Raw genomic sequence first — 16,643 nt, 5'->3', positions numbered from 1 at the left:
TGCCAAAGAAAACCTTAACATTGAAAATCCACATCCAGAATCTTGAGCAAAATCCCCAACACTATGGAGTTCACAGTGATGGAGTCCGGCCAACAAAGAACTGAAGGAAAACAAACAGCCTCCGCCTTGGAACTAAGCTGCTGAAAAAAAATATAAATTAAGAGAAATAATATGATTTTCTAGTATTGCCTCAGAGTTGATTTATTCCTGATATAAAGCTAAACTTCGCAATGATATGTACTTTTTTCATGCATTATTCTAGATGGCAGTCTAAATCAACTGAGAGTGCAGTCAGTAAAGTTGTTATTGCCACCTCTAAAAATCCTACACTATAGAAATGATTCAAAGAATTATTAATATTTCCTATATTCATATGAGCTGTGCTTCCTGGGAAGGCGCACACACAGAGGTTTTGAAAGTCAAAACAGAGCCACTGTATGGCTTAAAATAGTCCAAATCTCTGGTGATGGAGATTAATCTCTGCTGCAATGATTTTTCCCCATAGTTTTGTGGCATCTAGAAAAATGGTGGAGAGCGTCACCTTCCCAGCGCTGGGGACGACAGGGCTGGGGTGTCAGAGCATCCCCGGGGGGAACCCCATCCCGGTGCTGTCCCACTCCACACCGTACAGCCCCACAGACCTCCCGGCATCACGCAGGAGAAAGCGGAGCAGTTCTCAATACCTTGTTTGATTAAGGCCAATTATATTCGCATCCCACCCAGGAATGTCTCAACAGGGAGCCGGGTACCGGCGGGGAGCGGAGCTGCTGTGGCCGCGCACCGTTCCCCCCGGCAGCCCCATCCATCCGTCCCTGCCGGCGACGCACCGGGTCCCCGCGTCGGCGCTGCCAGGTGCGGTGCCGGCGTTGCCAGCGCCACGACACGCACACGGACACCCACGTCCCGCTCCTGGCGGTGCCTGGTTACCGTCACGGCGCAGCCATCGCCCCCCGCCACCGAGCGGGCTCTAATCCCCGCAGACGGCGGGAGCTGAGCCGGAGCGGCAGCAGGAGTTGCTTTGTTTGTGCTGACTTGGGTAAGCAAAATATGATTTCCTCAATAGCCATTTGCTTTTCCTGTCTCTTCTGTGCAGCGAAGCAGGTGGGATTCTGGCTAACCTGTTTTTTTATTTTTAAATGAATTTTATCTAGTAAGAGGAAAATAGGGGAGGACCTCTCTGCGCAGACGGTCAGTCTTGTATCCTACAGCACTCGTGGTATATTTAGTGATTTCATAGAAAGCTGCCTTCTGACATTTTTACTAGAAAAGTATTTTAAGGAATCAAATATTTATAATGAAAATTGTGATTTTACAAGTGTTCATCAAGGACTCCCAAGTTAACACACTGCTTCTGAATCGATGGAGCAGTGGGGTGGATAGAAGACGTTTAATGTGGATTTGTTTTTAATGGCGAGCTCATGTTTTCAATTTCTTGTTCTTTTGTCCCTGAACAGAGAGAGAGGCTGGCCGGGCAGTTAATTCATTCACATGCAGATTGCTTGTTTTGGTGTATTTTTTAAAGCAAAAGCCTTCAACTTTGTGTTCTTGTATTCTTTTTTCTGTAAACTTCTTTCTAATTCTAAAGACAAAATCCCGAAAGCAGCACGTATCTTCCCCCTCCACATGTAACTTTGTCACAAGACTATTAATCATGTCTTACAATAATTCTGCTAATGCAGTACATCCATTCAGAAGCAGAGTGTCTGCAGATGGATTTGTTACTGGGAGATACGAAAGCGGAACAAATTTCTTCAGGAAATATTTAAGCAAGGTCATAATAACACTCGTTACATTCTAAGCAACGATGTGCCATTTGCTGGATGAGACCGGGGATCGCAGCAGTCACCTTTATTGACTTAGTCTGTAGAAGAGCCCAAAGGTTAGACATTAATATTGAAACTACTTACTACTTTCAGCATATACTCATCAGGCTGAAGTCCTGCACTTTGCTTAATTTGTTATGGCGGGGGAGAGGGGGGCTCAGCAAATTAAAGCAGCGTTATGTACTTCACTTTCACCTCCGAAGGTCTGTACCTGCCTCAGTCAGTGAGCACTGCCAGGCCAGTAGGAAAGCTTAACGCACGAGTGTTCTTGCAATGTCAAAAGGTGGATGGACAGGGGGTGAGCACGGACCCTGCCCGAGATCAGGTGTTTAAAATAATGCATTTTTGAAGTGCGTGTTGGGTGTGTTCTGTCCGTGCATCCCACTGCTGCGGCTGGAAGACGTGTCACCGAGGCAGGGGGTGATGCTCATGTGAGCGGGGTGTCAGGAGGGGTCTGACGAACGAAGCGTGTCAGGAATGTGACGGGAGCACGCGGACGGACACATCCTATGGCAGGAAAACCTGCCGGTCCGAGCACAGACCCATTTGCCCAACTTCTGTTACGATGCTTTCTATTGCTGTGGAAAGCAGAGCTTCTTCAGCGAAGGGAGCAGCTCCATTAAACCCTGTCACCCCCGCGCTGTGTGCCAGCACCGAGAAAGGTCAGGACGCTGCTGGACCAGAGCCTGAATAAACAGCAAAACCCAGACAACAAATAGATCAAACACCGCATCCTCCCAAACTGCTGCGAAGCGCAACAAGTGCCTTAACCAGATCGAGAGACAAAGTGAAGACAATTCCCAGAGCCTGCCCCAGGAGAGTCACCCATCCCGTAATCCCGTCCTGCACCAAGCCCCTTCGGAAATACCTCCCCGTGTATCAAAAGAGAAAAAAGTAGTGAGAATAATGTGATCCAACGTGAGGAAGGAGGAAGGTGGGCAGGTATTCATCACCCGAGCACATATGCAGCTTTACATTTCAGGCAATTCAAACATTTCGTTATTTTGCTCTCAAAATAGCAGCACTTATCCCCTTCCTCGCAGAAAGGCGAGGGGAGGCAGGAAATGACTTGCTCGTGATGGCACAGAAAAACTGAGAAAGCAGGAAATCAAATACACGTGTAGGGAGTCAGAGCGATTCATCCAGCCTTTCCCCCAGACATCAGCAACACCAAATGCCGTACAGAGAGTGACAGAAGGAGGAACTATAAGATGAGCAGATGATTCACAGGAGAATAAAGAAAACACGGTACTACCTTCCTTCAGAAGCAAAACCCATTTTAAAAAGAGACTTGCTGAGTTTGTAAGGAACGAAACGTGAGAATACTGAGGGAGTCGAGCTTAAATGAGCAAACGTTGGGCAAATTTGACACTTGTGCTCGAATGGGCCCGGTTTGACAGAAGGGAGCGTACGTGGCTCCGCTGCCGCCTCCCGCCGGGGGGGACGGTCACCTCTGCCCCAGTGCCGCAGCCTGGCCCGGCCTCCCCAGGAGGGATTCCTGGGCGCCCCCAAAGAGCTCGTGCCAACTGGGCCGTGCTTCAGCGCAGGGACGGGGACTAAAATACCGTCTGTCCCTGGGGCCAGGCTGACCTACTTTTTTTTCTTTTTTATATTTCTTTCACATCCTTTGTTTGACAGGAGGCTGGGAAAGAAACGGAGGGCATCTGCCTTTTACCCGTCATTCCCCACCCCACCAGCATTGTCACTCGGTATCGGGTTAAAGTGGATAAAACTCACCTTCCCCCGGCAGCTGGACGTCTCTGCTGAGAATTCCCTTTTTGTGACGCTCCAGTTCTGCAGAGATTTGGGTGGGATGGGCAGGTTACTGCGAAAGCAAACTTCATTTGGGGCTCAAAGTACTGGCAGGAAGGTTTCTACTAATTGATCAGCATTTTTGTGAAGAACTTTTGATCTTCACTGATTCCAAACAGCAGGATACGGCTGGCTTTTACAAGGAGTTGTATTTCTAGGAGTCACACACATCAGAATCCAGAAGGTAAACAAAGGTCGGGTGCACGCTGGCCTTTGGTGGTTTTATAGACTGAAGCCTTCAATTGTTTACAATTGAGTCAATTTTGTTTTCAATAATGTTAAATTAACCTTTAAAAAATTGTGTCAAGGAGCTCAAAAACCCTGAAACCGTGCTAATTAAGGAGATAAATGAGGTTTGGGAGGAATTCAATACCTGAGCTGTCTGTCATGAAACAACATCTTCCAGCTTTTTCTCTGCTTTAATACTTCTGCCTTTTCCAAACGCTTATTTCTACGCAAAAGCCTGTGCTTTGTCCTTCAAAGGCACAGTTGTGTCTCTCAGGCCGTGGGGCGGCTGTTCCTGCTCTCGGGAAGCACGATGCTCCCTGTGCCAAGGGGATGCTCCCTGTGCCGAGGGGATGCTCCCCGTGCCGAGGGGATGCTCCCCGTGCCGAGGGCGCTGCTGGCAGCACCCAAACCCCTGCTGCCCAGGGATATTTTCAGTGCATTTCTTTTGTGTCCTGATGGTGTGGACAAGCCACATTTTTTTTTTTTTTTTTCTAGTCTCAGGGCTTCTTTTTCACCTTCCAGCGTTCTTCCAGTTCTGTTATGTTAGATCTGATCTTATTAAGAGCGCTTAGATGTTTGTATAACACTTCACACCTTGTGCAAGCTCCAATTCCCCACCTCTCAGGTGAGCTCCCCCAGGAGCGTTACTGTCGGCGGGAGCGCGGAGCTGCGCAGCCGGCGCTCTAAAGAGCTTAGTGCTGGGGGGAGGTCAGGGACTGGGACCTGGCCAAGGTCAGGCCGCCCATGAGCGACTGCGCGTGTTTCAGACACACGGATCAGCCAGGAGTCCTGGCAGAGCAGATCTCCTGCAGCTCCATCCTCCAGCGCCGATAACCCGTGCTCAGCCATCGCCCCGCAGAGCAGGGGCGACTCCACCACCCGGCGTTTTCTGGGGGCTGCTCTCGCCCCCACATACCGTGTGGGGGCCGCAGGGGGGACCGGTTGCTCCACGGCTGCGGCACCGACACCCCATCAGGGCAGGGCACCCCCTCGCCATCCCACCAGCCAGCGCCACGGCGTCGCAGCCCTGCAAGAAAAAGGCAATGGGAAGGTTATGACTCAGAGCAAAAGCAATCTGTCAGTTAACAGAAATTAAAGTCGACAGCAGCGCAAACTGTACAAGACAGATCAACAAAATGTTTTATATCGATTCCCCTCCCTGCAGTCACGAGCTCTTTAAACTGTTTGTTATTTGAGCGATAAAGCAGCTCAACTATAATCCATCTCCATCACTGGTTGTACCTAACTTCTAATCCATTAACTCACGGATGCCTTAGTTAAAATTAGCAACCATTCAGCATATAAATATGAAGCACAATATAAACATTTGTAATTGCCAGCACGCGCTAGATGAGTATACTGACAAGCGAGCATTACCATATGGTCACCAGCTCCTCCCCAGCTGATCCGGTATTTCGCCGCTCTGACGGCTGGAGCGGGACGGAGCGGCAGGGACGTGGTCAGCGCTAACGACTGTGAGTAGCAAATGCAGCAGAGAATTTCACACACTTGAAAAGTCTGACTCCTCTGACCAAGCAAACACCATTCACGGCACCCTGAGCCCAGCTAGCTGGGAGTAGTCCTGTTCTTCACATGAGCATGTGCCCCATCAGTAACCTCTCTCCTCCTCCTCTTCCTCGCAGCGTTCCCTGCTTCCACTCTGGAGGAGATGGGTCGCAAGGAAGAGGATGACAGCAGCTCCTGGAAGAAACAGACGAGCAACATCCGAAAAACGTTCATTTTCATGGAGGCCCTGGGATCGTAAGTACCAGAGCAGCTCCCCAGCCAGAGCCACCTCTAGGTACCCGCTCCCCAGCCCAGGGCCACGACTCCCTGGTACTGGCCAATGTCACAAGAAAACATCTCCTCCCGAGTCAGGCACCGATCCTGAGGGGAGGGGTGGGCGCTGGAGCTGTGATTCATGGCTCGCACTTGCCAAGTGGCACCAAAGAAGCTCCTTCCCACCAGCTCCGGGGCAACTCTGCCCCTTCCTCCTTCCCCTTGAAGCCTGCGCGGCCACCCAGTTCAGTTTTTGCCCGTTTCCTGCTGAGCACACTGGCCTGCTGCTGCTGCAAGGTCAAGCAAGGTCAAGGGATGGCTCTGGGAGAGGTATTATAAAAATAATGTGTATATTTAGCTCATAAACCCTGACTCAGTTGAGAGATGAAACAAGAACAAGGATGTTGAAGCTGTACACTACTTCTCTGGGAGTTAACAGCTTAATTTGCCAATTCATGTGAATGAGACAAGAAAACATTTCCAAGGTGGTGGAGGAGGAATTGAATTACCTCCACCACCGAGTTCCGTCACAGGCAAATTTTCTGCGACTTTAGAACCCACAGCAGAGCTCCCAAAAAACAGCTACTCCAGAGCTGGGCAACATTTTAAATTATCCTGTTCCTGGTCAGCCTCAGAAATTAAATTATCCAGCAGCTTTCTCTAAAGGAATGAGGTTAGAAAAAGCTTTGTTCTCTCCTAGCCAACTTGTTGATTCATAATTTTTTAATAAGGGAAATAATTATTATAAACTGTTGGGGACAGATATACAGAACAGATGCCCCAGCATCTGATTTGTAGGTTGTTCATTTCCTACTATTACATTAATAGGAAAATTTAGCATTAGAAATTGGGATTTTTTCCACATGCGCCACTTCAGCTACCCAAAGAACAGAAACGAAGATCTGGGACCCAAAACTACCTGGAAACTGACTGTCGCCTTCCCCAGCTGTTGGATCAGGGACCTTAGTGAGGACATCCCTTCCCATTCGCTGAGAGCTCTCAGGAGCTGAAAGGCATCTCCACAAAACAGCCTTTGGAGCTCAAACGGATGAAAGGAGAAAAAGGTGTGAAACAAGGAGAAGGTCCCACCACCAACTGCTTTTTGGGCCAGAAGAGAGAAGGCACACAATTTACTGAGTGAAACAAAGATTCATCTGTTGGGACGCCTTCCCAAAAATCTGTGGGGTTTTTTGTTTGGGTGTTTTTTGTTGTTTTTTTTAAAAGGAATCCCTCATCCTTGCTAGGAACCAGTGCTGGGAGAGCCCAATCCCTCACAGCTCCAGTGGTCTTGCACATTGTTTCAGCAGCACCCATGGAGGAGAAGGAGGAGGAGGAGGAGGAAGGCTGAAATGAGCAGAGCAAGGAGCTGCTTTCAGCTCCCGCGGCCCCTGCGTCATTGCCGGCTGCCACTCGCTAACGAAGACACACAAGCGAAGCACCGCACACCAGATGGGTACAGCTCCGTGCTCAGCCAATCTATCTACACAGTGCACTGGATTCTTTGTTTAATGGATGATAGGAGGTTTTCTGCCCTTGTTTACTGGGTTTGCTGCAATAGCATCCCAACCAGGAAGGTGCTTCCACGGCGCTCACCTCCTCCCTCCGCCCTCCAGCTCCCTCAGGGCTTTGCAGACTCAGTGGCAAGTTCCATCTAACTGCCATCAATTAATCTGCTGCTCATTTGATGAGGATTATTGAGGACTGGCCTGGCAAAGTATGCACTGTCACTACCCCGAGACATGTGTTCGGCTGCCTAAGACAAACCTTTAACAGGATTGTGAGCTTTAGGCATGTTATAAATACCTGCTCATGGCTGCTCCGGGGTTCACCTTATCAGGGCTGTACCAGAGACTCGTTGTCCCAGGGTCCGCAGGTATTAGCAGTCTCTGCAGAAAGGAAAACACATGAGATGCTGAACTAAAATATTAACTGAGGTTACCCAGTTATTTTGCACTTTAGATGTACAGCACGTTGGCTGATACACCCAAACTGCAGCATAATCGGGCTCTCCTCACCGCAGTTGGGCTGTCTCAGCCCTCAGGGCGATGCTGACAGGGAAAGTGAAGGACTGCTCTAAGGCGATGGGGTCTCCCAGGACACACGATTTGTACTAAGCAGGAATTTGGCCCAGTTAGAGCGGAGGCTGCTGATCTTTCCCCGGGGACTGTTGGCCCCAGCGAGCCCCTGAGCTGCAGCCTACCCCGCTCACAAGGCGGTTATCCATCCATACGTCCCCTCGGCATGGCTGGCGTTAGCCCGGGGAAATCCCCCCATTCCCAGTGGATTCAAGGGCAAAGGTTCCTTGAAAGAGAGCAAGCTGTGAGACCACGGATGGTGCCTCCTCCTGCACCCACAGAATCACCAGCCCGAGGCACGTCCTGAAAACCGGGAGCTCTGAGCCAGGCACGGCTGAAGCTCACCCCTCGCCTGGACCACTGGACCGGTAAAACCCTTCACTGTCTTTACAGACAGTCCTGAAGAATGTGATTTAATTTCATTGCTGGGATCTTTTTTGTCCACTCCCTCAACACAGCTTTGTGATGAGCTATGCAAAAGTATCCTTTTCTCTACAAACAGAGAAAATTATGGAGGTTTTTCTACATATTGCATTGAATATCCTAAGTTTGGGGCTGCTGGAGATGTAGTTTTAGCTTTACAATCAGCATCATATAGAGTTAAACTAGTACCATCTTGCTTTTTCTTGGTTTCTTCTTTCTCCCTGTAACTATCCTTCCAGTTCCCAGCAGCAGCACCTGCTGAAACACAACTTCTTCTCCTCTCCGCAGAGGTGCCTTTTCAGAAGTTTTCCTGGTGAAGCAAAGAAGCACTGGGAAGCTCTTTGCTCTCAAGTGCATCAAGAAGTCTCCTCTCACAAGGGAGAGCAGCTTGGAGAATGAAATAGCCGTGCTGAAAAAGTGAGTATACGTCCATTGTAACATCAAGTAGAACAAATGTCCTTTCCCAAGACGTGGCTGTACAGTAAGAAGCATATAAAGAAATAGGTGGGTTTTTTTAAAGAATACGTAAGTATTACTGTGAATTAGTAGATTAGTAAAGTTTCCTCTGGTCTGGTCCTCCGCGGCTGATGCCATGGTGCTGTGAAGGGAGTTTGCCGAGGCATCAACGACCCCCTGCCACGCAGGGCGAGGGAGACCGGCCGGGACCAGCCCAGTGAACATTCACTGGGGATGAAGCAAAGCGACTGGTGGGTTTTCCACTTGAAAAACCACTTTGTCCTTGACAGGTTTGTTTCTCACCTGTGTTTATCTTTGCAGAATAAAGCATGAAAACATCGTGACTTTAGAAGATATTTACGAGAGCACAACCCACTTCTACCTGGTGATGCAGCTGTAAGTGTCTGCAGAGCCATTTCTTTGTGGGGCGCAGAGGAAGAGGAGGCAGGACCGGGGCCGTGAACCCTGTTTCACACCCGCGCTGCCGAGTCCCACATATTAACTGCCCACACAGGAGCCCAGCAAACTCCCCTCGCTATCGGGGCAAGAGCCACAGGGTTTGACATGTTTGACATGTGGGACACTTCTCACGCTGTCTTGGACCACGCTCCTTTTAGCAGCAAGTTTTTAAACCAAGATTAGGATCTATTTATGCAAATTAATTCATCACAGTTTAGCAGGGCAGAGACAGAAGTATTTCTAATTAAAGCTGTGCCACGCAGGGTTTCTAGAAATGAAAATGGGCAACGTGTCAGCTGCAGAGAAAGCAGCTCCGAGCACCCGGCTGCTACTGCTAACTTGCAGATTTAGCTACAGGAAGCAATCGCAGAAAAGCACAGATCCGCTGGTGTAGCAGAGCCTGGAGCCAGTCCTGCCCGCGGCACTGGACGCCTGCGGGAGCTGCCTCCTAACCTTGCCCACATTCCCCAGGTTTACCAGTAACACTTACTGGTACCCTGAAATTGCACCCAAGGGTGTCCATCAGCCTCTCAAAAACCGCTGCCCCAGGAAGGGCTCTGCTGTACGTGGAGATGTAAAAGGATCAGCAAGTTACCTTGCCTTGCACAGGAAAGCATGAGTAGCTTTCTTTAATTTTCTTTTCAGCCTTTTTCTTTCTGAACTACCTTTCCCACAGGGTATCTGGGGGAGAGCTGTTTGACCGAATTTTGGAACGAGGAGTTTACACGGAGAAAGACGCGAGTGTGGTGATCCACCAGGTCCTGACAGCAGTGAAGTACCTCCACGAAAATGGGATCGTTCACCGCGACCTGAAGGTGAGCCCTGACCCTCGGCTCCAGCCGTGCCGCGGGGAGCTGGCACGACCACAGGCTCTGCCCTGGCACTTTCTGTTCCTCCCGTCCATTTTTCTACCACAAATTTCAACCTCCGACCACTCTGTGTTCACAGCCTGAAAACCTTCTTTACCTTACTCCCGAAGAGAATTCCAAAATCATGATCACGGACTTTGGCTTGTCTAAAATGGAGCAGAACGGCATCATGTCCACGGCCTGCGGGACGCCGGGATACGTCGGTGAGTGGAGGATCAGGAATGGGCTTGTGCGGGTGGAGGTTGTGCACGTACGGTACCTTGCCTAGCAGAAAGGAAAATAAATACATAATTACGTATTAACAACCTGCTACTCACTGATGCGCTGCGTGGACCGCATAAAGACTGGATTACAAATGAGTGTAGAGGCTACAAAATCCCAGAATGTTTAAAAGTGCAAAGAAAAGGATGATTTTAAGAGCAACGTAATTCAGCGTTAGTCATGTATTTGTCGAAAAATTACAAAAATCATTTTAACACAATGGGATTTTGTTCAATGCCCACTAGACTGCATTAGCTTGATCCAGAGTTACTGGTTAAAACCTCAGGACACCTCAGGCAGAAATTGTCAGTGGTTCTTTCTATTCAATGGCATAAAACAGTTACAAAAAGCACAGCCCAATCCCACCGGTAAATGGGGCAGTTACGGGCTGATTCTCTGCACTGGCACCTCAGAGGCCAAATGTACCAGAAACTACTGCTTTTCCCAGTATTGGGTAATTTGTTATTGCTTAGAGTTTTCATTTGGTTTTGCCGTTGTGCAGCCCCTGAGGTCCTGGCCCAGAAGCCGTACAGCAAAGCCGTAGACTGTTGGTCCATCGGAGTCATCACCTACATCCTGTGAGTACAAGCAAACCGCATCCCACTTATTTTGCCACGAGTTTCCCAACTCCTCCGTCGCCGCACACACCTCTGCAGGGCGGCAGCGCCAGCGGGGGCGATACCAGAGCTCCCATCTCGCTGCGGGAACACAGCAGCCGTGAGTTCTTCCTCTGCACGGATTCACTAGACCGTAGCAATGAGCGGAGATGAAAGGAATCACATTTCCTCTATTATGTGCCTCATCCTATGCTTTGGTTGTTGTTTTTTTTGGTTGCCTACAAATACCATTCAATCTTCCTCGGTACTTTTTGTTTCATTTCCTCCCACACCATGCAGCTATGTACCAGCTGTGACTTTGTCCTTTCGCTGCTGCAGTTAAGTTTTTAACTCTTTTCTGCAGCTTTATTGATACACTTTGATGTGAGGGACAGATGGGTGGGCAGAGCAGCCCGTTACTCACTCTCACTCGCGTGTGCCCACGTGTGCCCAGCCTGGCCGGGCTGCAGAGGCTGCTGTGCTGAGGTGGACGGCTGCTTTCTGCTCTGTTCCAGGCTCTGCGGGTACCCCCCTTTCTACGAAGAGACCGAATCCAAACTGTTTGAAAAGATTAAGGAAGGCTACTATGAGTTTGAGTCTCCATTTTGGGACGATATCTCCGAGTCAGGTAAATCCCTGGCGCTGGGAACCACTGCGCTCCCTCCCACCAGCTGCAATCCTGATCCCGCAGGCACGATCCTGCGCCTGCCGAGCCCCCGGGCGCCGCCGGCACCCCCACCCTGACGCCTCCCATCCTGCCTGGAACACGGCATCGCAGCTGAAGCCTCTGTTAACCCAGCTCTGATCTCCACAAACAATTAATGAGCTCGGAGTGGGCTTTGGTTTCCCTTAGAATCAGGGGAACTTTGGGGTTTTTCATCCTGTTTTTGCTTTTCTTGGGGGGTTGGGTTTTGAGTTTTTTTCCTTTTTTCTTTTCCCTTTGCTTTTCTCCCCATCAGGTCACATTTCCTTACAGCCACCACCGCACCCTTCCTCCACGCTCACCTGCCGGGGAGCTCACGGGCACCGAGTTCACTGAAGCAGCATCTGGGCAGCGTGTTTTGAACATCAGTCTTTTACACACACAAACAGCACTAGCAGGAGGTTTGTCAGGGCGTAACTACACACGCCACAATCAGCCCTGCAAAAAACAAAGAATAAATAAATAAATTAACACACAGGAATGTAAATACTCTTTAGGGCAACTTCTAAATCTGCTCAGTTTGCACTTTCTGATGTTTTTTAGAATTATTTTTTAGCTGAAATAGTTCAACTCGAATTCACATAATCTAAGCGTGGAGGTTGGTACATCCCCAGTTAACGGCTTTTCATCTGGAGCCCTTCACTCCAAACACCTCCCTTTATCGGGGAGACGAAGCGGGATGAACACCCCCCTCGGGGCTGACCTCTGCCACGTTTATCCACCAGCGTTTGCCACGTCCCATTGGGATCATATCTTGGAACAAGGAGAAAATAACCTTTTCTCTCTCTCCTTCTCCTCCCCTCCCAAACAGCCAAGGATTTCATCAGACACTTACTGGAGAAAAACCCGAGCACGAGGTTCACCTGTGAAGAAGCCCTGCGGCACCCGTGGTGAGTAGCCGGTGGCCACGGGGCTTTGCCAGCCCCCGCGGCAGAGCAGGGGTGTCTCCCCGGCCCCCGTTACTAACGTCACCCTCTGCCTCCACAGGGCCCTGCTGTTTCTTTTTTTATGCGCGAAGGAAGAAAATGATGAATAATTAAAGATGCAATTTGTGCATATTTGCCTCCATAAACAGAGGCAACGACGAAATCCCACCCTGAGCTTTCCCAAGCTTTGAAGTGTGTGTTTGCGTTACATTTTGTTGCTGTTTTTCCTTTGGGTTTAATTATTGCTGATTGAACGTACAAAGCAGTCCGTCGCCTGCAGAATGTGGAATGCCTTACAAATGCCATCTGCCCACGAGCCCATTTTCTCCTCTCCCCATCTGCAGGATTAATGGAAATACAGCCCTCCACCGTGACATATACCCATCTGTCAGCGCCCAGATTCAGAAGAACTTTGCAAAGAGCAAATGGAGGGTAAGTCCTTGCTGGTGGGAGCCTCGAGCCATCTCACCGACAAAAGCCCGTTGCCGCCATGGAACGAGGCGCGGGGTTTCGGCTTTGTGGGGAAGCGCCCAGCGCCGAGACCCTCCGACGGCCACCCGAAAACTGGATGCAGTTACTGTTTATAGCGTTTGGACCGATATTCCCCGCTGCAATGCAGACTGGTGGATTTACCACAAACAGAGCACTAGAGCGGCCTCGCCAAGAAAGTAAAGGGGAGGGAGAAATGATTATCGCCTTTATATTGAGGGAGTAAATTGGTGCTCCATCAGCAGATCTTTTTGCAAGCTTAATCCAGCTTTTCCTCCTTTCAGTCTTGAGATAATTTGGTACTTCATTTACATCAAGTGTTTTAGTAAGAATTTGGGCGGAGAGGGGAATGCCATAGGAACCACGTGTACGGCAGCATTTTAAATACATTCAGAATTCAGCTCTAGTCTCCGTTTCACGCTGTGGGGTAATTTACAGCTGTTCCCTCATTTCCTCCTGTAGAAGCGGTTTTAATCTTCCAAAGCATCCGCAGTTTGTACTCGCTGGAAACCGCGGTGTTTATGCCAGGAACGAGCAGGTCCCACTTCCCACACCCTGTGCCAACAGTGGGTGCTGCCCAGCACAGCGCTGCCCACCCTGGCGGGGGGACAGTCCCCTCGCCCCCCAGCTCCCGCCCAGCCCGGCACCGCTCCGTGCTCACCCCGGGGTTTTTCTCCTCTTCCCCAGCAAGCCTTCAACGCCGCAGTCGTCGTGCATCACATGAAGAAGCTCCACATGAACGGTCACGCCGCGGCCGACAGCACCCTCCCCGTTATCCAAGTCTCGGAGGCGTCCAGACCCAACACGCCCGTGGTGGCCAGCCGGCCAGCAACCCCAAACGCAGACAAGGAGACCCCCCAACCCCTGGTCCCCACGCGGGGCTGCCCAAACCCTCCCTCTCAGCTGGAGCAAGACACGGGAATGAGAGAGGGAAAGCTCCAAAGCCACCCGGAGAAGGCGGCGCTGCCCGCGGGAAGCAGCCTGGTCCTGCCGGAGAACCACAGCCCCCCCGGCAGAACCTCCTGCGGCTGCAGTCCCACCTGCGTGGGGCACGACAAAACAAAGACGTCCTTCTGCTCCGAGACGGTGCTGCTTAAAAAATCTGCAAAATCCCAGTAAGTATCCAAGTCATTAGCCATAATTTCCAACAAAGTATATGGGAATAACCACCCCTGGAAGGAGTGACTTGGCACATAAGTTGCCAGCCCCAGGTGGAGGTAGAAAGGAGGGAGGACTAAGGACAGACGGGCTGGACGGCTGCGCCCAGCCAAGCGTCCCCCGTGGTTGTAGGAGCACCGGGTGAGGCAGGTTGCCCAGGCTGCGGGGCAGAGCCTGCAGCGAGCCCAGGCAGCAGCGCTCGGTGCCACGCTCGCGGACTCCAGCACATTTCTCTCCAAAAGCCAAAATCACCGGTGTTTAAAGCTTCTGACGCCAATTACTCAGTTGGGGCCGAGTGACCGGACCCTGCCTTTGCTGCAGCGCTGACTCGCACCCAGCTCTGCTTTGCTTCCAGCAGCTGATGTTCTTTATGTTAAAAACACATTTTGAATTCACCTGCAGAATGATCATAAATATTACTAATTCTCTTTTTTTCTTCTTTCTCTTCCGATTCTTCTATTTCCAACCAGTCATTTCAAATCAGAAGTTCTTGTTCCAATGAAAACCAGTAAACACTCTTCTCACTGTGGCACTGGGCAAACTGGAGTTTGTTTGATCATGTGAGGAGGAGGCAGCCACCGGGCTCCCCACATTGCCAGCGGTAGGTGCTCTGCAATCCCATCACTAGCGGCTTTTAATTAATCCCATTACGGCATGAAAAAGGGAAAGGCACAAATAGCAAAGTGACTGTACAGGAAATAAATTGACTCGCAGGTTTTATGCAACACAAAAAGCCTGAACTAAACCATCTTTGAAGAAAGAAATCACCTTTCGGCTTCCATTAAGGCCAGTCCTGTGACTCTGAATCCAACTCTTAGAATTACACCAGGGTTGCTCGAGGAGCGTGTGAAGGGAAGCCAAGCATGGACCTGTCGCATCAAACTCTACAGTTATTCAGAGCTGCTCACTGGGAATCAGACTGGGACCAAACAGCTCCATCAGCTGGGATGAGGGCTTTTCAGCTGGGTCTCAGCTGTGACCATGAGCAAAGGGCTGACAAGAGGCTGCTGGTCCACGACCAAGCGTAGACAGGGCATAGACATCTCTGCAGCCCAAAGGGCCATTTCCCTCCCTAGACTCAGTCCAGCAGGTCAGGTTAAGTGGCTTTGTCACCAGAGAGCAGAGCACGGAGATGTTCGTTTTGTAGGGGAGCAGAGTACAATCGTGAAAGCGTCATCCTGCTTGACCGTAGCTGGGATTAATTCAGGACTCACTAAATTGTAATCGTTTGCACCGCATTATCTATGAGCAGTAAGAAGTATCGCTATGAGACCCTGCAATAAAGAACGCCCCTCAAAGGTGAGCATGTGCTAGCAGAGTTCTCCACAAAAGCTACAAAAAGTGAGCTACGTCCTATCATCTTTTATGACACTCTCTTCTGATGAGATTATATGAAGAGAACTGTAATATACAAAGGATTAATAGAAGAGACAAACGCAAGTAAGATCTCCTATGGGCTCCAAAAAGGCCCGTTCCAATAGCCCTTTATAAACAAGGCACAGAAAGGGATCTAAGCTGTTCCTGACCCCCATGTTCCTGCTCATTAACAGAGCACATTTTGAAGGTGGCAGTCTAGGGAAACAAAGTTCAATCCCCAATTGAAATTCTCTCTCTTGCAGAAACAGAAGGGCTGTTTTACTCTTCTCTGCACTTCAAAGCCAGACATCGACAGCGCAAGGGAGAAAGGAGGCTGTGTCCCGCCAGGAGCAGGCGGGCAGCAGCGACCGGCCGGTGACAGCGGCACGTTAGTCCCAGGCATCCATCAATGCAGTGACCTCGGGGTGTCTCTGGATCGTTAAAGCTGGGAGAAGGCACTTTAGCAAGGGAAAGTCTGAGGCTACTGCTCGCATATTCAGTGTATATTATCCATACGACATCGCTCAGTGCTATCTGCTTTTCTTTTCTCTATACTCTTTAGTTGTCCAATGCGTAACGAGTGCACTGCACAAGGTAAACCCTATAAACCAAAGCCATGTGGAGTTTTACTCAGCGGCAGCTCGGTTATTTTTACAATCTGCATCCCATCCATTCCTTGGATTTTGGTTAGTCCCAGGCTTCGGCACTCTAAAGTTCAGCATCAAGCAGCTGCCCAGTTCTCACTTCAGCTATGGAAGGAGAGACAACCTGCTAGCACCCTCCGTATGTCTGATAATAACCACAGAAAGATCTAAATCCCCTGCTTTCAAGTCTGTAATTGCACAATAAATACTTGCTTAATAAAGCTGAGTTTTGTTTTGTAAAGCGCCTCTTGGTTATTCACAGAAATTTGATGTGGAAACGGTCTATTAAGTCCCTTCTAAAGCATTCCCCGCGCATCTGCAGACCTGCTCCCTCTGGTATTTTTCTGGCAAAGCGTGACACGGTAAATAAGCAGATTGTGGCAGAAAGTCAAACAAGACATTTGACTTCACCTTTGAGCATGAGATCGCTTTCCTATTATTTGTATAAATACAGGTATGTTGTATAGATAAGATGGAGATAAAATTCTCCATTTCTGTGATCCGGTTCTCGAAGAAAGATCTAGGAGGGAAGCACTGAAGCCACGGCAAGTTTTAAGGATTAACTGCAGCGTAGATAAAAAGTTTT

General features: G+C 49.7%; 1 protein-coding gene across 1 annotated transcript; it reads left to right on the top strand.

The window, feature by feature from the left end:
* The first annotated feature begins 5,532 nt into the window (after positions 1-5,532).
* On the top strand, positions 5,533-14,621 carry CAMK1G (calcium/calmodulin dependent protein kinase IG). The gene is made up of 11 exons (XM_074163492.1): positions 5,533-5,624; positions 8,429-8,557; positions 8,918-8,992; positions 9,732-9,870; positions 10,004-10,127; positions 10,688-10,763; positions 11,297-11,409; positions 12,296-12,374; positions 12,755-12,842; positions 13,587-14,014; positions 14,528-14,621. Exons 1-11 carry the CDS (start codon positions 5,533-5,535, stop codon positions 14,619-14,621), a joined length of 1,437 nt encoding a protein of 478 aa, XP_074019593.1.
* The last annotated feature ends 2,022 nt before the right edge of the window (positions 14,622-16,643 follow it).

Source organism: Numenius arquata, chromosome 24 (assembly GCF_964106895.1).
Source record: "Numenius arquata chromosome 24, bNumArq3.hap1.1, whole genome shotgun sequence".
NCBI lineage: Eukaryota > Metazoa > Chordata > Aves > Charadriiformes > Scolopacidae > Numenius > Numenius arquata.
Note: the sequence above shows the minus strand (reverse complement) of the source record. Positions and strands in the feature narration are given on the sequence as shown.

Coding starts and splice junctions, on each gene's coding strand:
- CAMK1G (XM_074163492.1), top strand. CDS start 5,533: ATGGGTCGCAAGGAAGAGGATGACAGCAGCTCCTGGAAGAAACAGACG. Junction 12,843..13,586: donor TTGCAAAGAGCAAATGGAGG/GTAAGTCCTTGC, acceptor CCTCTTCCCCAG/CAAGCCTTCAACGCCGCAGT. Junction 14,015..14,527: donor AAAAAATCTGCAAAATCCCA/GTAAGTATCCAA, acceptor ATTTCCAACCAG/TCATTTCAAATCAGAAGTTC.